The sequence below is a fragment of the Drosophila subpulchrella genome, chromosome X, assembly GCF_014743375.2.
Source record: "Drosophila subpulchrella strain 33 F10 #4 breed RU33 chromosome X, RU_Dsub_v1.1 Primary Assembly, whole genome shotgun sequence".
Classification (NCBI taxonomy): domain Eukaryota; kingdom Metazoa; phylum Arthropoda; class Insecta; order Diptera; family Drosophilidae; genus Drosophila; species Drosophila subpulchrella.
Window position 1 is genome coordinate 8,135,867 of NC_050613.1, and position 21,353 is coordinate 8,157,219.

Consider the following 21,353-nt stretch of genomic DNA (forward strand, 5'->3'; position numbering starts at 1 on the left):
GGTAGATAAAAAAATGTTGTAGCTCTTCGGAACAACAATAAATTACATTTGATTTACATTTATTCCGAAAATAAGGTAGGGTATGTATCAAGGTATATTATATGCAATTTTAATATTTTAAATTAAATGATAACATGATATACCAAAAGTAGGTGCTTTTTCATTATTACAAATATGTTTTAAAAGTCCAAGCAAGGCTGTGGACTTGCTTCTATAATGCTTTCTATCTTAAACCCATTTAAGGAGAAAACATCATTTTTAAAAAAAACTAAATTACAATAAATAGTGATTTCTTAAAAATAAAAAGCAATAAAAGAAAGATTATTTGAGAGCGGCATATGATTAATTATCTTTGATAAAACCAAATTAAACAAATTAAAATATTGGCAGCAAAGCTTCCGATAGATGAAAACTATCGATATCATAGGTACCGGCTCGAAGTACCCATCGGTATTTAAGATTTTGCTCTCGAATTTATTAATAAAATTAATTAAAAATACATTCAAAATATATATTACTCCTTATTAATTAGTTGGTGAAATATAAACGCTTCTCGATTTCTTGCTATTGCCATACTATCTCCGCGTTCGATGACAAAACTATCGATAGGGCCATCGACTGTGGGCCAGCGCTAGTGGAAAAGCGAGAAAAACGAGAAGCGAAAAAGGCGATCGGCAAACAGTGCGAAAAGTGCGGACAGGAAAGCAAAGGCGAAAGCAAAAGGTTGGCTGGCAAATACCGGGCAACAGCCGCAGCCAGACGATCCCATCTTCAGCCACATCCGAACCCGATTCCAGATCCTGCATCGATCCGACCAAATGCGATAAAAATAGCCGCATCCGATCCGCCAGATCTTGCAGAACTTAGCCTAATCGAAGAGTCCGCGAGGAGAACGCCGGAGAAACGTCGAGGAGGTGGACCCACATATATATGGTATAGGATATAGGATATATTGCCAAGATGTCCCGACGTCCGCGACTGTCCTTCAACATTCTCAAGGAGCCGGAGCCAGCCATGTAAGTTTATGGGCAAAGTACCCGCCAGAATGACCTAGTACTTGGGCACTTACCTACCCTAATCCCTTCCAGAGTGCCGCCACGCAATCTGGACTCGCGGGCCACCATCCAGATTGGCGATCAGACCTTCGACATCGATGCGGATAGCCTGGAGAAGATCTGCGATCTGGGCCGAGGGGCCTATGGCATCGTGGAGAAGATGCGACACCGGCAAACCGATACGGTCCTCGCCGTAAAACGCATACCCATGACCGTTAATATTCGCGAACAGCACCGCCTTGTAATGGATCTGGACATATCGATGAGGTCCAGCGATTGCCCCTATACGGTCCACTTCTATGGGGCGATGTATCGCGAGGGCGACGTCTGGATCTGCATGGAGGTGATGAGCACCAGTCTGGACAAGTTCTATCCGAAGGTCTTCCGCCATGATCTGCGCATGGAGGAGAGCGTGCTGGGCAAGGTCAGCTGGGGAGGATGGGGGCGGGGCCTAATCTTATCTGGGAATCGCCACTACTATACTACTGTTACACGTTTACTTCACAGATTGCCATGAGCGTGGTCAGTGCGCTGCACTATCTGCACGCCCAGCTGAAAGTCATCCATCGGGACGTCAAGCCCTCGAACATACTGATCAATCGGGCCGGCCAGGTCAAGATCTGTGACTTTGGCATCTCAGGTGGGCATTGCAATTGCTTCGCCATGTTCTACATTCCCCTAAACTTGACCCTACTTGCAGGCTACCTCGTGGACTCCATTGCCAAGACCATCGATGCCGGCTGCAAGCCGTACATGGCCCCGGAACGCATCGATCCCCAGGGCAATCCGGCGCAGTACGACATCCGGTCGGATGTTTGGTCGCTGGGCATCAGCATGATCGAAATGGCCACCGGCCGCTATCCCTATGACAATTGGCGAACGCCCTTCGAGCAGCTGCGCCAGGTGAGTGCCGGAAATCGGTGGATGTACACCTCTATAAGGTATTTTAGGAGGGCCTAATACTACCTTCCATTGAATCTGCCCTAGTTAAGGGCATACACTGCTGATAAAAAAAGTATAATTAGTCATTTTGTGGTTAAAAACCCCAGGTTCTGCAAGGGCAAATAATGAGTCTTAATGCTATCGCATATTTCACTAAAGATTTTACCACAATTGGATTGTAAATCTCTAATCTAATTTCTAATCAATGAAGTTTTAGAGTCTATCCCGATAAAACGAAAATGAACCTAGGTCTTAAAAGAAGTTTCTTCATTTAAATCCTTAATATCCAACCTACGAAACACCTTACTTTGTAAGGCTATATAGGAGGGAATACTTTTGAATCCATTTATGGATGAAGAATATATTTTATTTACACTTAAGAATCCTTGTTAAAATCAAAAGCTTCTTAATGTACTTACAAATGGCCTACTTTGGCTTATTTCTTAAATAATTACGCTAGGAACCAACTACCATTACATAACTTATTTCGCTGAGCCACAAGTTACTTATTAGCAATACTAATTAAAAGTGTAACCATTTATTCTCAAATAAAGAACATTAGAAAAATTATTTATATTTATAAGGAAAGGTAGAGTTAGGTACAAGTTTCTTCATTAAAATTGTTAAGTACAAATCAAATCTATTAATCTATTATTATAATGATTTTACTGAGATAGGCATCTGTGTGGGTATTAAAATATAACCCAGTTCAAAGATTTTCAGTGCGTTTTAAGTAATGTTTCTTGTAGGATCTTTCAGGGGGTATGATAACTATACAAGTGGAACCATTTTCCAATATACTAAGATAGGCTTGTGTCTGGGAATTAAAATAAAATCTACATCGCTTTTGAGTGAGTTTTAAGTCATTTTTCGATTTGTCATTTTCCAGGTGGTTGAGGACGACCCGCCGCGTCTGCCGGCGGGAACCTTCTCGCCGGAGTTCGAGGACTTCATCGCCGTCAGCCTGCAGAAGGAGTACATGGCGCGGCCCAACTACGAGCAGCTGCTCAAGCACAGCTTCATCGTGGACCACCTGCAGCGCAACACGGACATCTCCGAGTTCGTGGCCAGGATACTGGACCTGCCCGACAACCAGCCGGCGCAGTAGGTTAATGGCCGGGTAGCTGGTTAATGGTTAACCCATGGCTCCCCCTTAACCCCCTTGAGCCGTGCCCGTGCCCATGTAAATTGCCGCCGTCTTCTTCTAGCATGCATTTCGTACATGTTGAGTGTGTGTGTCCCCCCGTCTGCGTGCCAGCAAAAAACCAACCAATATATATGAAGGAAATCCAAGGAAAACCAACAGCAATCAGCTAATCTAAAGATTCAAATATGGAAACTGCATAATTATTAATTTAAGTGCGAAGCAACAGCTGCAGCAGCATAACCGTTACTAGCAATCCTGCAACATGCAACATCCAACATGGAAACTTCGCCTTGCAACGCTCAAAAATGGATAACCGAACCGTGCCTCCCAGCTGGCGATGCTGCTGTCTTAAAAAGTAATACCATTTTAATATATATTTTTAAACAAATAATAGCTTAGTCAACGAAAAACAAGAACAGAAGCAAGCAAACAATGAATGTAAAAACGTACTAAACTTAAATGATAAATTGTAAACTTTTTGAACACCAAAATAGCCGAACAGAAAGTGTAATGGTAATTATAATTGTTTAACAAATATATATTACGTGAAATAGCTATTTATTGTTGAAGTTTGAATGACATTGTTTGAAGTATAATTGCGATTGGGAATTGCTGTTAAATCTATAATTTTACTTAACCATCATGGAAATCAATTTTGTTTTATCGAAAACCTAAAAAACGAATATAATATTAGCAGTGTAAAATGTAAATATACTTGTCCGATATCAAGTAATTGCAAATGCAACGATGCACCGACTGCAATCCATACCTACAACGTGAAATATCGTAATGAATATTGTATCGATACCTTCACAGCTGTTGTGTGCACTTTTTTGGACAGGCATCGATGTGGACAAAGGGGGAATAAGCCCCCACACATTTTTTGTTTTCATTAATCACCTTACATTGCAGTGTTCAAATAATTCGGAGAATAAAAACTCAATGGTTACAAAAATAATAGAGAGGCGTAAATGTTTTAAGAAAAGCATTCGGAAATTAAAGATTTGCTAATTGTGCCCAATATAAATATAAAATATATATATAATACAGTAAAACTTGCAATAACAAATTTTAATAGAAGTTCTGAGGTCTGCATACACAAACTGGTTATACGCCGGATGAAAATATTTTAATATGATCAAAATCGATGGTTTACTCAAGTACCTATGTTTCTGGATCTGAGTTCCTTGGTGTAACGACCCCTTGAAAAGCAATTACGCATACTTCCCTGTTCTTGCTTTGGTGTTGCCGTGTGATAAGGTTTGTTTGAAGGCAGTTATTTCGATACTTCTGGGACCCATCCCTAACGGCAGGTCATAAAACCCTGTTAATCTGCGCGACTTGTTGAACAATCCAATCCCACGATTAGATTGCTGGAGAAATGGGCAGTGCACGGAACATTTTGTTGCTCTCCTCGTCGCGTTTGCACGGCCATGGATATTTGGAGCACGCCCGTGGCCAACTCGAGGATCTCTTCAAGAGGTAATAGCTTGGAATATAAAGTACATTGAGTGCAACAAAATAACATTTTAGTTCATATTTTAAAAGCATTATCAGTGAAATTATATTAAATGTAAGAAGTTCTTAGGTACATATGTGTGTATGTATATCTAATTTGTGATTATACTGATGACCTTGACACATAAAATTATTAAAAGTAAATTATGTTGTCAATCAACAATATTAAACGGGTCAATCAATAGAGACTTCAATAAAAAAATTTAATTTTCAGAAAAAATATATACCAACAAGTGCAGATACATTTCAAGTTTTATGTTTTTCCACATTATGAGATAATTCAATTGCAAAAATTAATAAATATGTTTTTCATACCCCTTCAGGTTAAATTTAAATTGTTTCTTATATATGAAAGATTATATATAATAGATATATTTTTCATAACTATTCTAGTTAAAATTAGTTTTATAAATTATTCTATACGTACCTTAAAGCAGATATATTTGATCAAGTTTAACGGTTTTCCACTTTATGAGATGATTTAGTTACAAAAAGTAATAAATATATTTTTCATACCCATATAGGTTAAAATTTAGTTGTTTCTAATATAAGAAAAAAGTAAAATTGCAAATGAACATATATATTCTTCATACCTTTTCTGGTTAAAATTAGTTTTATAAATTAAAACATACCCATTTTCATACCCATTCACATTAAAATTTAGTTGTTTCTAATGTATGAAAATTTTAAAGTGCAAAATAAATAGATATATTTTTCATACATATTCTGGTTAAAATTAGTTTAATAATTTATGTTATACGTACCTAAAATCACATACATTTGATGATGATGATTCAATTGCAAAAATTAATAAATATATATTTTTCATACCCATTCAGGTTAAAATTTAGTTGTTTCTAATATATGAAAAGTGTAAAATTCACAATTAACATATATATTCTATATACCTATTCTGGTTAAAATTAGTTTAATAATTTATTTAATACGTACCTTAAAGCAGATACATTTGATCAAGTTTAATGTTTTTCCACTATATGAGATGATAAATATATTTTTCATACCCATTCAGCTTAAAATGTAGTTGTTTCTAATATATGTAAAGTGTAAAATTCACAATTTTTAGATATATTTGTCATACCTATTCTGGGTAAAATTAATTTGATAAATTATGTTATAAATACTTTAAATCCTTATAATTTAGTAATATACTCCCCTTTCCCTTTGCAGTGCCAGTGTGAAGACGGTGCTCTTCGTGCCCTACGCTCTGCGGGATCACGACAAGTACACTGACACCGTGCGGGATGCCCTGAAACCCTGGGGATACCATGTGGAGGGACTGCACACGAAGCCGGATCGAGAGAAGGCCTTGCGGGAGGCACAGGCCATCTTCGTGGGCGGCGGCAACACCTTCGTCCTGCTGCGCACCCTCTACGAGCTGAAGTTGCTCGATCCGATCCGGGAGCTGGTGCTCCAGCGGGGACTGCCCTATGTGGGCAGCAGTGCGGGCACCAACGTGGCCACCCGATCCATCCACACCACCAACGACATGCCGGTGGCCTATCCGCCGAGCTTCGAGGCCCTGGCCCTCGTCCCCTTCAACATCAATCCGCACTACCTGGACCCGGAGGCGGGCAGCCAGCACAAGGGCGAGACGCGGGACGAGCGGCTCAGGGAGTTCGTGACCTACCACGGACTGCCCGTTCTGGGTCTCCGCGAGGGCACCAGTGTCCGCGTCCAGGGCGAGAAGGCCACGCTCCTGGGAGAATGCAATGCCAAGCTCTTCAAGACGTAAGTTAAATTTTCATTTAGGATGAGCTTAAAATACAATATAATATTATATATATAATAATAATATAATGTAATATAATATAATACTATAATGGAATATCTTTTAGTATAGTTCATTTTGCTTATACCAAGTATGTAAACTACTAAAATAAATGTTTTATCATTAGTATAATATATATTATAGGTACTATATTATTATTAAATTTCCAAAAAAAAACTTTGGCTAATGTTCTAAAAGCAATTCGAATAAATTTATAAGTATTTCTATTTTAACCACATTAGACATATGATATCATTAAAACCAAGATCATCAAATAAAAATCAAAAATCAAATGTTCTGCAGTAGAATTTTATAAAGTAATATAATCGAATAAGATCGATACTTTAAAAGAATAATTAAAAATTTTAATTGTTTTCAGAAGATAAAAGCTCTTAACTTCGATCTTGTTATTTACCATCCTTTAATGTTTTTACATACTTGGTTAGAGCAATTAAATCAGTATTATATCATTAAAATCTATATTTCTTAGAAAAAAGTTTATCTTGGTTCGGTCTAGAAATTTAATATAATCACGTTTTAATATAAGATGTTTTCGTTTTTAGCAATGGCGGCGCCGAGGAACTGGCTCCTCAAGCGGATATCAGCTTCCTGCTGCAGAAATAAGATTCAGAAAGCATTTAAATCTATAAATGCACAAACATAAATTGTATTATTTCGCATAAACAAAGATTCTTACACCAGCAGCGGTTCCAGAAAGTATTAGAAATCAAAAATGTTGAATAAAATACATATTACATATACTTCCTATTTTTAACCCGAGTGGGGGGGATCTATCCCCACATAAACAACACTGTAATAAATGTAAAACAAAAATAAAATTATAGAACAAGAAAAAGATTATAAAAGTTTTTTTCTATAACAGACATTTGATGGTACTTTAAAAGCATAATTTAATAATAATACATCAAAATATTGTAAGTGTTGTTTTTATTTATTGATATTTGTGAGCCTAGAGAAACAGCCTCGGAAACTTACAAAGCTTCAAGGGATTTAATTTAAAAGCTCAAGGTAACATGTAAGTACTATGCTGAAAGAGAATTTTTTTAGTGGATCCATCGATCTATTTTGCAACAGATTTCAACTGATCCTTTGTCGGCAGCACCATGGGCATGTCCACCGAAATGGTGGTGTTGAAATTCTTGTAGTCCACGATGTAGCGCTCGCTTTCTTCATCGTAGTGGATTATGTTGATGAACCTCTGGCCCCAGAAAATCTCGCTTGGAAGGTAGGAGGTCTTGGCCTCAGTCAATTGGGCTGTGGCAGGGGAAGTTCCCACTATGGACACATACAGCTCGAACTGGGCAGCGTTGAAGAGTTTGGCGGTGGTGAACTGGGCCAGCGGACTGGTCTCATCGATGACATGGCACACCACATCGGGCCAGAGGATAATCTGTTCTCCATTGCCCTCCAGCTTCAGTTCCACGTGAGTTTTTACAATCTCACCCTCGCGAGTGCTGTCAATGGATTGAAAAGATAATAAAGAAAATCGTATTAAATCGAAATCATATAAGTTTTTGCTTAGCTTAGTTTTAAAAATTGCGCACTAAAGATATAAAAAATGGCCTAAAGAATGTAACAAATATTTTAAAATCCAACTGATGGAACTTAAATCCATTTTTATTAACTTTTTTTTTTATTATTTATACCGTTCACTCCATTATTCCTAGAATTAGGGTCAATTGACTTAAATCAAGGCATTTTTTTTCTGGTTATAAAGCTTTTTGCTCTAAACTAAAAATCAACGCACAGCGAAATCCACTTAAATGCCTCTAAAACCTTTTTTTCTTTTAGTTTTAAAAACAGCTAATTTAATTTCCAAGAAAAATTGGGGCTTTCTAAATAACTAAACATCGGAAAAAACGACAAGTTTCTCAAAAAATTCTGGACTGTAAACTGTTTAGGGGGTTGAAAACACTTATGTAATTAAAACACCTAATAAAAATAAAAACAAGAAAGGAAGTTAACTTCGGCAAGCCGAAGTTTGTATACCCTTGCAGTTATAATAATTAAATTTAATTCCAAATTTCTAAAAATAAAAAAATTATTTTTCTAATAGTATAAGATAAAATGTCAAAAAACACCGAAGATATATTTTGTTTCATATTATTTTCCCACCAATTTTCCGATCGTTCTTACGGCAGCTATATGATATAGTCGTCCGATTTTGATAAAATTTAATTTGAAATTCAGAACTAATTAAAAAATGTTATTTCCAAGAGTAGGAGGTTATATGTTAAAAAACACCAAAGATATAATTTGTTTTAATTTTTGTTTCCGATTATTCCTATGGGAGCTATAAGATATAGTTGTCCGATCAGGCTGGTTATATACTACCTTCAAAGACTTTTGGGAAAGTTTCAGCTCGATAGCCTTAAAACTGAGAGATTAGTTTGGGTAGAAACGGACGGACATACGGACATGGCTAGATCCACTCGTCTAGCGATGCTGATCAAGAATATATATACTTTATGGGGTCGGAAACGTCTCCTTCACTGCGTTGCAAACTTCTGACTGAAATCATAATACCCCCTGCAAGGGTATAATGAAATGAATCATACACTAAATAGTATAGTGTACATTAAGGTATTTCACGCTAACATTTCAAAGATATATGATAAGATATGTATATATCAACACGAATTCCAATCGCTCTCAGAAAATGAGGCAATATATATTTGAAACGCTTTGTTGTTTAAAACCACTATAAAAATCCCAGAGATTATTTACACACATGGGAGGAAAAGGGTCAAAGGTTAAAACAAGTTTTACTGCAAAAGCTTTGAAAAATTCCAAAATTGGAAACATGATAACGTTTGCAGTCGTCGGCTTATCGCAGCTTAGAAACACATGGTATTAATGTGTAATGTATGTATGTCAGCTTATGATTACAAATCATACACAGAGAGGAAAAACCAAGAACATTGTGATTGAATTGATCACATTTGTTCTTAAAAACCGTGTAAGCACAAATGTTCTTATTTTGATCCGAATGTTCTTGATTCTAGAACGAAATGGTAGGAACTAAAAAAGTGAAATGAGATGATTTCGTTCTATTTTCAAGTTGATTTTGGTTTTAATTTAAGAACATATTTGGATCAATATAATAACATTTTGATATTGATTTTATTTGAATTTGGGATCAAAAGAAGAACATTTTAGACTTGTAAAAGGAAAAAATGAGCTCAAATCGTTCTTGAAATAAGCTAAATACTAGATTGAATACCCTTCCCAAAAAAACGCTAAAATAATAATATTTGGCTTGTAATAGTTTTTTACTTTTATTGAATTGTAATATATATGGGATATGTATATAATATGTGATTAATTACAGGCTTAAATCTCTTATAACATTAAGGTATATATACAAGCTTATAAATATTTAAATCTAAGGTAATGTTTTTTATTATTTAATAAGTATTTGTGTAAGGGTGCACTAGAGAAAGAAATTATATTTTTAATAAGAATAGGTGAGTCTTCATTTTCATTTAATATTTCATACGCTCTATAATGGCTATCAAAAATTGAAGTTTCTGATTGCTGGCAAATTATAAATACATTTTCATTAACCAGAACTAAATCTACAACTTTATAAAATTCACAACCAGATTTCTTAATAGCTAAGTAACATCCAATTTTGTAAACCGTTCCATTGTAATTTAGTTGCTTATGTACAGTTGCTTTTGAAAAATTATAATCTGGCATTTCGGAAATATGTTCATAATATTCTTAAAAGCAAACACTTATACGAACATGTGTACATACCATACATACATACATACGTACGTTTATTTTAGCACAAAAAATTAGAGTAAAAGAGCTGATGAACTTAGGAATTAATACTAACCTTCAAGGAATTTCCTTACGGACTCCATTTTAATATCCTCCAGGAACTTTGACAACTGCTCGTCACTTTCACTTTCCATTACTTTAACTTTAAACTTTTGCAAACCAATCGAAACGCTGATGAAATGTGCCAGCCGAATGGTTCAGAAGAAGAAGAGCAAAGTAGAAGGGTCTAACGCGTGCTTGCTGTTAACCGAAAGATACTAACGCGTTATAAAAAATCCGCAACACACCATTTCAAGTCGAAATGCAACTCACTTTTCGTTCTATTTTTTGTCCCTTCCGTTCTTACTTTAAGAACATATTGAGATTGTTGGGTTTCTGAGAAGAAATTGAAATTGATTTAAGAACCACGTGATAAATGTATAACATTTCGTTCTTGATTTGAGAACAATTTTGGTTTAACCAAATTTTAAGTACAAATTCAACTTGATTCAATCACAAAGAGAACATTTTAAGCTCAAAAAATGCCGTTCTCATTTTAAGAACATTTTCAACTCAGATCAGAACGTCAGAATTCTCTCTGTGTACCTATGTCAGCTTATAGTTTCGAAAAGAACGCCGATCTGCCTATATAAGCCGCACAAATGGCCTGTGCTGAGATTAGTTTAAAGTTGGCGAATCCAGCAAAATGAAATCGTACTTCACGTGTTTTCTGTCGTTTTGACTTTTAAATGAGCTTTCTGCCACGGGAGCCCCATTTACGGATATAGATTCGGGTCAGTCAACGGAAAATCAGTGCAACGGACATTGTTTTTCTGTTCTGAAGCCCGTTCTCTACCGCAATGGGACTCTTGAGGAATTAGCAACAAAGAACGAAGATCTTCAGAATTTAAAAAACCAAATAGAGAGCAAGAAAGAACCAATAGTTGTGCAAACTCGAGAAATCAATTATCAACGCGAAGTGATCAAGACATTGAAAGGTCTGCAGGGTGAAATAGAAAACAGAGTCTCTGTTTTCTATTTCACCCTGCAGACTTTTCAATGTCTTGATTGAACAACTAAAAAAGAATAATGACGACAAAGCTAAATCTCTGACCGAAACTTTAAAAGATTTGGAAAGTAGGCTAGAAATCATGGGTTCCCAAATCAATAACACCAGTTTACAAAAAAAAATTGATGAAATACGCACTTCAGGAAACCTTTGTTTTCCGGTAAGATACATCTCCCTGATTAAGAAAAGGGCATTTAAAATTTTTTCTATGGTACCAATTTTTTTTAAAGTGTAAAAAACGTTTTTCGCACTTTTTTATTTTTTAACTCGAGTTGTGATAAACCGAATTCGGTCATTAAAGACTCATTTTACAGGTAATGGAATGCCCTTTAACTTTCTTGTACACATCGTTGAGTTCCATTCATTAGTTTAGAAGCTACACTTCGTCAAAGTTGAAAAAGTTGGAAAAAATGCAAAAACGCTGGCATAAATTGCTTCTTTAAAAATACACGCCTAAAAACCGAAATTAGTTTTATGTTGTTTTCTTAAAGGCTGAACTTTAACGGAGAATATAAGCCATTGATCACGACAATCCGTTGGTAAATCGATTTTTTACAGATTTTTAAACGTATATACCCAAGTTCAGTGTTCGGGAGCAGCGGCCGTTAAACATTATTTTAAATTTTCAGTGTTGGGGAACGTAAGATTTTGGTGCAAGTAGCTATGCATAACGTCAGTTTCTTTGCTATTAGTGCTGGGCAAGCTAAAAAGGATGCGATTGCAGTTACAAGGAAATCATTTTCATATATTTTTAGCAAGAAATTAGCAAGGAAACTGACGTTATGCACTACAACTTGCACCAAAATCTTACGTTCCCCAACACTGAAAATTTAAAATAATGTTTAACGGCCGCTGCTCCCGAACACTGAACTTGGGTATATACGTTTAAAAATCTGTAAAAAATCGATTTACCAACGGATTGTCGTGATCAATGGCTTATATTCTCCGTTAAAGTTCAGCCTTTAAGAAAACAACATAAAACTAATTTCGGTTTTTAGGCGTGTATTTTTAAAGAAGCAATTTATGCCAGCGTTTTTGCATTTTTTCCAACTTTTTCAACTTTGACGAAGTGTAGCTTCTAAACTAATGAATGGAACTCAACGATGTGTACAAGAAAGTTAAAGGGCATTCCATTACCTGTAAAATGAGTCTTTAATGACCGAATTCGGTTTATCACAACTCGAGTTAAAAAATAAAAAAGTGCGAAAAACGTTTTTTACACTTTAAAAAAAATTGGTACCATAGAAAAAATTTTAAATGCCCTTTTCTTAATCAGGGAGATGTATCTTACCGGAAAACAAAGGTTTCCTGAAGTGCGTATTTCATCAATTTTTTTTTGTAAACTGGTGTAATCAAACTGAATTGATAAAAGCTAAAAATGCCGCGGTAGTGAATTTAACATTTAACAACAAATTGTGTACGGAATCCATTAGCGAAAAAACCGATGATCTATTGAAGTGCAATCGACAGGACTTCTGCCCCAGTGAAGGTCCTATATAAAACTCTCCTCTTATATTGCCAAACCCTTCCTTATAACTATATAACTATATAAGGAAGGGTTCGGCAATATAAGAGGAGAGTTTTTTATCGGACTTGAGAAACAACATGTTATGACTCGGGAACGTCCTCGCGAACTTTACGTTAAACTTGGCAAGGTGGACGGATCCACAGGCTACGCTCATTATGATGACTTTAAGATTGGAAGTGAACTGGTATCGTATGTGTTGTCGATAGGGACATATAATGGTACAGTCGGAGACTCTCTAGGTATCCATAGGAACCACAAGTTAACTACACTTGACAGAGATAATGATGAACATAATGAATTCTGTATGAAAGTATGAAAGTTGTGGTCGCAGGTAAAAACATTAATTCACTCACAATTGATCCATATTAATATAATCAATTAAAATTACAGCGTGCTAAATGGAAAGTTTTATAAGGAGGGTCGGACCAGAGGCAACAAACTTAATGGAATTTTTTGGGGAGCCTGGCATGCTTATTTGACCTACTCGCTTACCTTTGTGGAAATGATGATTAGGCCCAAAACGTTGTGAGCATTAAAAATATTGCATTGCGGAAAATATCCAATACCATTTTATTATCTTTTGTAAATTTGTTTGTGTAAGGACAAAATTAATAAAGTTTGGATTCTATTCAATAAAATATTCTAAGAGTAAAATGTAAGTAACCGTACAGGAAAACTACAGTTTTATATAATGATAGTATTTATAATTTCAAATAAAGTTTAATTACATAAAGCTCTTAGAAGTCTAACAAAATAACTGTGTTCTACAATCCTTAAATTTGTTTTGTTTCAATAAAATATAATACAAAATCTTAAGAAAACTGTGATTTGGTGAATATCTAAGCTGTTTTGAAGGAATCTGTGTATATCTATCTACATATCCCCATATGGTCAATACTAAAAGTCAAATTTCAGGCGCAATTTTGTTACCGGCCTTACAATGTGGGTTGTGAAAATATATACTAAAATCGTATCGATAATATATAACTTAAAACAAGAAAGTAAGTTAACTAACTAATCTCTCAGTTTTAAGGCTATCGGGCTGAAACTTTCCCAAAAGTCTTCTTTCTTTTGAAGGTAGTATATAACCAGCCTGATCGGACAACTATATCTTATCTCTATCTCTCTCTATCTTATCTATATCTCCATAGGAATAATCGAAAAAAAAAAAAAAATTATATCTTTGGTGTTTTTTAACATATAACCTCCTACGCTTGGAAATAACATTTTTTAATAAGTTTTGAATTTCGAATTAAATTTTATAAAAATCGGACGACTATATCATATAGCTGCCATAGGAACGATCGGAAAATTGGTGGGAAAATAATATGAAACAAATTATAGCTTCGATGTTTTTTGACACATCTTATACTATTGGGAATATCATTTGATTTTAAATTTAATAGTTATAGCTGCAAGGGTATACAAACTTCGGCTTGCCGAAGTTAACTTCCTTTCTTGTTTTTAATTGAGATTGCTGCTTCCGATGTATGGATGCCAAAATCCAGAAAAAATACGTTTTACCGGAAATTCAGTTCCCAAGTGTCGTTAATTTTCAAAAGTGTTTTGAAAAGTATGCTGTGACTTCAGCGTTTCCCCATTTGCCTAGGCTGTGAACTTTTCATGCTCATTCTAATACCAACATTCGTACAGACTAGTACTAAAAAAAATCCAATGAGAGCTTAGTTGTTTTCTATTTTTTATTAAGCGATGCCCAGTCAAATCAGGGACTTGCGGTTCGAGTCGTTCGAATTTGACGATCGAGAATTCATTAAAAAAATAACTCCCTCTGGATTAACAGCTACTCAGAAGCTTCCTCTAAAGCGTGGGCTTGAAGTTAACTGGGATCTTCCAGAACATGAAATGAAAATGACCTGTTCTCTTTAAGAACTTTGCACTTTCCTTGTCGATATGGATCACAGTAACCCGGTTCTTTACATTGAGATTCCAGACGTATTTCTCACATTCGGGGTCTACAACGGGTTGCTCGACCCTCCATTTATCCGTTTTCAGTCCTTCGTTCTGGTTTTCTATCATCTTGAAATAGTTAGATAGGGGTTCCTTGATCACCATCGGAAGGACGACAGATACGCGCTTCAATTTGATTTGAGGAATGACAGGGGGGACTGCTTGTGAGGAAAACACGGTGTGGTTCTTGGTCTCTTCATCTGCTCCTGAGGTCACCACGTTGCAGGAACTTCCCTGAGCAATGGATGCCACGCTCGCATCCACTTTCGGAGCTTCCATGGCTTCCACAGCTTCCTCGTTCTCCTTGGCCATCGGCACCACGTTGGCTATCGATTTGTGGACCATGTCCTTCGAACGAGGAGAGTCGCTTTTCGGAAAGTCACTGACCGAAGAAGGGTAATCGCTTGAACTGCGGATGATGTCCTTAGAGCAGCAAGGAGAGCCACAACTTGAATAATCGCTGCCCGACATCGTTGATCCAATGGAACTGGACTGCGTCGCCGGAATAGATTCGATCGAATCAATTGGGTTGAAAGAATCCATTGGGAGGGTAAATGAGAAATTTGGAACCGGAAAATATATGCGAGTACAAAAATGTTATCGAAATAAAAGTTACACAAATTTGCTTAAAAATTTTTCTCTTAAAACACCAAAATCTAATTGTACTGGTCTGTTCGAATGCTTTTGTTAGAATGAGCCTGAAAAGTTCACAGCCTAGGCAACTAGGGAAACGGTGAAGTCACAGCATACTTTTCACAACATTTTGGAAAATTTAATACACTTGGGAACTGAATTAGTCTTGGGTAAAATGTTGTTTCTCTGAATTTTCGCACCCATACATTCAGAGCAGGAATATTAAGTATTAAGAAACCGCTCTCCATCGAGAAGGATTTTCACAAATTGGCTAGTGTAAGGACCAAAAATCACAAAAGAAATATTGTTCCTTGTTGGACCGTGATTTTTAAAGTTTTAGATGAAAAACTTGCATCCTGGTTATCAGTGGTCACGCGAATTCTTGAGAAATCGCTGTCTATGAAGACTATATAAAAAAAGTTTTATTTTTTCACGACTTTTATAATTTTTGATTTTATATGTTTGAAACATATATTTAAACCCTTGCAGAGGGTATTTTGATTTCAATCAGAAGTTTGCAACGCAATGAAGGAGACGTTTCCGACCCCATAAAGTATATATATTCTTGATCAGCATGACTAGACGAGTCGATCTAGCCAGGTACGTCTGTCCGTCCGTTTCTACGCAAACTAGTCTGAAAGGTCCCAAACTTTCCCAAAAGTCGTATATCTTTTGCAGGTAGTGTAAAAGTCGGAATCATCCGGATCAGACAACTATATCTTATAGCTCCCATAGGAATAATCGGAAAAAAAAAATTTTAAAAAATTATATCTTTGACGTTTTTTTTACATATAACCTCCTAAGCTTGGAAATAACATTTTTTAATTAGTTTTGAGTTTCGAATTAAATTTTATAAAAATCGGACGACTATATCATATAGCTGCCAAAGGAACGATCGGAAAATTGGTGGGAAAATAATATAAAACAATTTACAGATTCCGTGTTTTTTGACATATTATCTTATACTATTGGGAATATCATTTTTTGTATTTTTAAATTAAATAAATATAACTGCAAGGGTTTACAAACTTCGGCTTGCCGAAGATAACTTCCTGTCTGGTTTTTAATTGAGATTGCTGCTTCGGATGTATGGATGCCGAAATCCAGAAAAAATACGTTTTACCGGAAATCTAATTCAGTTCCCAAGTGTCGTTAATTTTCAAAAGTGCTGTGAAAAGTATGCTGTGACTTCACCGTTTCCCCATTTGCCTAGGCTGTGAACTTTTCAGGCTCATTCTAACACCGACATTCGTACAGACTAGTACTATTATACTTTTGTGTGTTTAAGGTACAAAATTTTCAAGAGTATTTTTGTAACTTTTATTTCGATAACAGTTGAAAAAATTATTCAGAAAAGTGGTGTTCTTTTTATTTCGATAATATTTTGTACACGAATATTTTTTTGGTTCCAAATTTTTCATTTAAACTTCCCAATGGATACTTCCAATCCCAATGATGAGTCGAAAGAGTTCATACCGAAGCAGCATCCCTTTTCCGCGGGATCAACGAAGTCTGTTCGTGACATTCAAAGAAGTGATTCGCCTCCATGCTGCTCAAAGGACATCATCCACCATCCGGTCCAAGACCCACTTCCGGAGGAGCTTACTTCCTCTACCTCAAGGAAATCAGTCAGTGACACTCCTTGCTGCTCTAAGGACATCATCCGCGATTCCCCTTTAACGGAGGGGCCATCTTCCTCGAAATCATCAAAGTCGGTCTGTTCGAAGGACATCGTCCACAAACCAGTAGCCAAGGTGATGCCAGTGGTCAAGAAATACGAGGAAATTGTGGGTCCCGGAACGGATGCGAGCGTGGCCTGCACCCTGGCATTTATCCGCAGGCACTCGCGGAGGACCGACGATATATCCTCGATAAAATTCAGCCAGTGCATTGCTCAGGACCCACCTGCCTGCAGCGTGGTGACCTTAGGAGCAGATGAAGAGACCAACAACCGCGTCCTCGAGCAATCGCACACCATGTCTCCCTCACAAACAGTACCATCTGTCATTCGTCATATTGAAATGAAGACGGTATCCTTCGTTGTGCCGATGATCGTCAAGTACCCTTTATGTCGGTATTTTAATGTTATCCAGAACCAGAACGAAGGACTTAAAACGGATAAATGGTGTATCGCGAAGCAAACCGTTCTAGAGCCTGATAGTGCGGAATACGACTCGAATGTCGTCTACATAGAAGTAGAGAATCGGGTTCTTTTGACCTATATTGACGAGGAGAGCGCTGAGCTCCTAAAGAAAATAGGCAAATTTAAATTTATGTTGTGGAAGCTCCGTGTGAACTTCTCGCCCTCGTTCTAGAGTTGGACGCTTCTCAGTAGTTGTTAATCCAGAGGGAGGTAGCTTTTTTTCATGAATTCTCGATGGTAAAATTCGAACTGATCGAGACGCAAGACCCTGATTCGACTGGGCATCGCTTAATAAAAAAAGAAAACTAAGTTCCTAATGAATTTTATTTTAATACATTTTGGGCGCACAGTTTCGGTTTCGGACCAGAGTCATGAAAATCGGAACCGAATTTAAAAATTAAAAGACGTACCATTATGCAGTTAATTCCAATGTAATACTAATTATAATTATTAATATCTAAAGAATTCACGTTGCCATATTTGCGTTCAAAAAAAAGCAATTGGTGTGATCATTTTCCCCGATGAACAGCGTTTTTTTTTATACCTTTCAGAGGGTATAATGATTTCAGTCCGGAGTTTGCAACGCAGTGAAGGAGACGTTTCCGAACCCATAAAGTATATATATTCTTAATCAGCATCGCTAGACGAGTCGATCTAGCCATGTCCGTCTGTCCATCTGTCCGTCCGTTTCTACGCAAACTAGTCTCTCAGTTTTAAAGCTATTGAGCTGAAACTTTCTTTTGCAGGTAGTATATAAGTCGGAACCAGCCGGATCGGACAACTATATCTTATTGCTCCCATAGGAATAATCGGAAAAAAAATTAAAAAAATTATTTCTTTGGTAATTTTTAACATATAAACTCCTACGCTTGGAAATAACATTTTTAAATTAGTTTTGAATTTCGAATTAAATTTTATAAAAATCGGAAAATTGGTGTTTTTTGACATATTATCTTATACTATTGGGAATATCATTTTTTGTATTTTTAAATTTAATAAATATAGCTGCAAGGGTATACAAACTTCGGCTGCCGAAGTTAACTTCCTTTCTTGTTTTATTTGTATTTTTTATTAAATGTCAATATCTGTGGGAAAAAGGAATCTTGTTAGAGCTTTAATTAAAAAGCATCTCAGCTTAAATAAAGCATTTGTATTTGTTTTTCTTGCTAAACCTCTGACATAAAAGTTATATATGAATCAAAAATGCTACAGTGACTCACCCTTTGTCCACGATAATGTAGACTCGTATCTTGGACCCAATGGACTGCTGCTCGCGGGGATCGCACACGCGGAAGAGCAAACACAGTTGTCCGTCGCGGTAACAGACCTGCGTGAGATAATCGCTATATGAAGGGTCCAAAATGGGGTACTCCTACCCACGAAAATAAAAGACGTATACTAACCACCGCCTTGTCGCTGAACTTGAGCTTGGTAATCTGCCTGGCCGGACGGGCTGTTTTGGCATAGACCACGGTGATCATACAGCCCTCAATCAAGGCCGAACTCAACATCTGCGTGACGTACAGGAATATCGTCTCCGGACACTCCTCACTGGCGTACTTTCCCCCGCCCAGGGTTGTCTGCGTCTCCACCGAGTACAGTATCATGGCCACCCAGTTTTCCACGCCGTATATGCAGGGTTCCTCGCCCCTGCCCGTCCGTCCTCCAGTCAGAGGGTCAAAGGTCAGGTCCCCGTGGTAGAAGGCCACCACGTAGCAGAGGGCGGCGAAGAGCAGCCAGCTGAGGAAGTAACTGCCCAGGAACAATGTCAGCATATATTTCCACTTCAGCTCCATCTGTGCGATTCGTAAGAAACAGCCTTTGTATAATATATACAGGAAGAACAAGACCCGAGGACCTTTATCAACGTCAAATGAACGATACATTCTAAAACGTTTCACATCACTTTAACAAGACTACAGACAACTGATGGAGAAAGTGTGATAATGATTACATTTTAGTAAACCTTTTTGATTAATTGAATATTTTATAGTTTAGTTAAGTCGTATTTAATAATATGTATGAGTATTTCAATGGTCAGGGTTCGATTAAAGTACTAAAAACTAAATGAGACATTTCGTTCTGGATGAGATTAGACTTCAAAAGATCTCTGTTGTATGTTACGATACATAGGCAAGTTCTTGGGTCTGAAATGGGATATTACCAGAGTGTTGACTAGATCCCGCATGTATCGCCAGGACTTCTCTGGAATTTTCCGGAACACCACGTTCTCCTTGCCGTTCTTCTCAATTACCCGATGTAGACTTCGTCCATTGGTTGAAAAGGTTTCCGACCCGGAACCCACATCTGGTGATAGCTCTATTGTACTACCGACCCAGTCGTTTGTACATGGGAAGCTGAAGGTATGTTTTGAATAAACGTATTTAAATATTTTCTTAAGCACTAAGAAAAATCAGTTCTCAAAACCGTATACCCGATCTGAAGGTCGGTTTAATGAAAAAGATGAAGCGTTCTCGGTTTGAGAAACTACTTTTATCTCGGAAAAACCAAATCGAGAGTAGTTCCATCTCTATTTTATAATCACTTCCTATCGAAACCAAACTTGAGAGCACGTTCGTCTCGATTTCGAGAACTTTTCTTCTTTAAGAAGTGATACGGTTTTTGAAATTGAGAACATTGAGATTTTGATTCAACTCACTTCTGCTCGTTTTGTGTTTCCAGCTGTTCCACGGCGTTGGTCGGCTTTCTGCGTACAAAACCTGGACTTTCCGGATAGTAGTCCTTCTCCTTATCGGCTGATCGAAGTAGGGGTTTAGACTTCAGTTTCACGGACATGGACGTAGATGGTTGCTTGAGAAGGGATTTAGTGGGAGCAGTTCCCAGGGGAGATCCTTCAGATCGCATGACCGAGATTCAGATTTGGCCTGCACTGGCCGAGGATTACGATACAGGGAGATCAACTAGATTGTCTGACCACTTGACACTGACTAAGTCAAGGTACTAGCTCCTAAAAAATGAAGATGTGCATTTAGATTTATTTATTATCTGAACTTTCGCGCATGTGTCAGCGCTTGTTTGACTGAGATTGTTCCGCCGAGATTAGTGTCTCAAAATGTGCCCCATGATTTTATGTAGAATTTAGCCGTTATCAGCGTATTTATTTTGCGAACGATCAAATATTGCCCCAAGTCTGGCAAATATTTTACATTTTATCCGCCAGGAAGGCAGACCGATCTTGATAGCATTTGTTGGCTAAAAGTTAAGATGTTGTTAGCTATGAACCCAGTTTGTTTTTAATTATGGCGCGTTTGTAATCGATCTTGGCAACCGTTATCGGTCTTGAAACCCTGTGGGTTACTATTTCTAAAAATATAACTATTAAAATTTTAATAAATGTTTTTAATCACTACAAGTCCCTCAAACTGAACATTATAACTTTTACTCTATTATTATTATATTTACCAAAAAAAATATTTCAACTATTGCTAATGCTCCAATAGGATATTTTTAGTAAATTAAAAATTATTTAATTTTAGCCAGATAAGATAACAAAACATCAAATAAAATACACATTAGAAATTAACAAAATTGAATAAATATTATTCCCTACTTTGGATGTTGGGTTTAATTTAGTTGCTAGTCATTTTTTAAAGATTTAGGTTTTAAACTCCTAGACTGATACATTATTTTCCTTTACAATTTTTCCAAGTTTAAGTGCAACAATTACATCAGTATCAAAGCTTCAAAATCCTTGTTCGGTCAATAAATTTCATACTATCACGTTTTTAATAATTGATTTTTTTCCCAAGCG

General features: G+C 36.7%; 3 protein-coding genes and 1 long non-coding RNA gene across 14 annotated transcripts; 3 read left to right on the forward strand and 1 right to left on the reverse strand.

Moving 5' to 3' along the window:
- The first annotated feature begins 622 nt into the window (after nucleotides 1-622).
- LOC119557036 (dual specificity mitogen-activated protein kinase kinase 6) lies at nucleotides 623-3,705 on the forward strand. Its single transcript, XM_037869583.1, has 5 exons — nucleotides 623-1,016; nucleotides 1,089-1,479; nucleotides 1,563-1,695; nucleotides 1,756-1,958; nucleotides 2,887-3,705. Exons 1-5 carry the CDS (start codon nucleotides 961-963, stop codon nucleotides 3,103-3,105), a joined length of 1,002 nt encoding a protein of 333 aa, XP_037725511.1. The 5' UTR covers nucleotides 623-960; the 3' UTR covers nucleotides 3,106-3,705.
- Nucleotides 3,706-3,978: 273 nt separating this feature from the next.
- On the forward strand, nucleotides 3,979-7,307 carry LOC119557037 (probable alpha-aspartyl dipeptidase). Its single transcript, XM_037869584.1, has 3 exons — nucleotides 3,979-4,626; nucleotides 5,851-6,411; nucleotides 7,015-7,307. Exons 1-3 carry the CDS (start codon nucleotides 4,526-4,528, stop codon nucleotides 7,073-7,075), a joined length of 723 nt encoding a protein of 240 aa, XP_037725512.1. The 5' UTR covers nucleotides 3,979-4,525; the 3' UTR covers nucleotides 7,076-7,307.
- A 94-nt stretch (nucleotides 7,308-7,401) lies between these two features.
- LOC119557461 (ATP-sensitive inward rectifier potassium channel 11-like) lies at nucleotides 7,402-20,515 on the reverse strand. Its single transcript, XM_037870226.1, has 5 exons — nucleotides 20,241-20,515; nucleotides 19,746-19,938; nucleotides 18,985-19,377; nucleotides 18,802-18,908; nucleotides 7,402-7,926 (listed from the first exon to the last, which is right to left on the reverse strand). The coding sequence occupies exons 1-5, from the start codon at nucleotides 20,444-20,446 to the stop codon at nucleotides 7,533-7,535; spliced, it is 1,293 nt and encodes a 430-aa protein (XP_037726154.1). The 5' UTR covers nucleotides 20,447-20,515; the 3' UTR covers nucleotides 7,402-7,532.
- Nucleotides 10,929-13,505, forward strand: LOC119557463. 11 transcript variants are annotated; one of them, XR_005220077.1, is made up of 4 exons: nucleotides 10,935-11,469; nucleotides 12,682-12,798; nucleotides 12,863-13,168; nucleotides 13,228-13,505. It is a non-coding gene; the product is annotated as an uncharacterized LOC119557463 (long non-coding RNA). The 11 variants fall into 11 exon arrangements; XR_005220082.1 differs by having other exon boundaries at nucleotides 12,965-13,168; XR_005220083.1 differs by having other exon boundaries at nucleotides 12,981-13,168.
- Nucleotides 20,516-21,353: the final 838 nt, after the last annotated feature.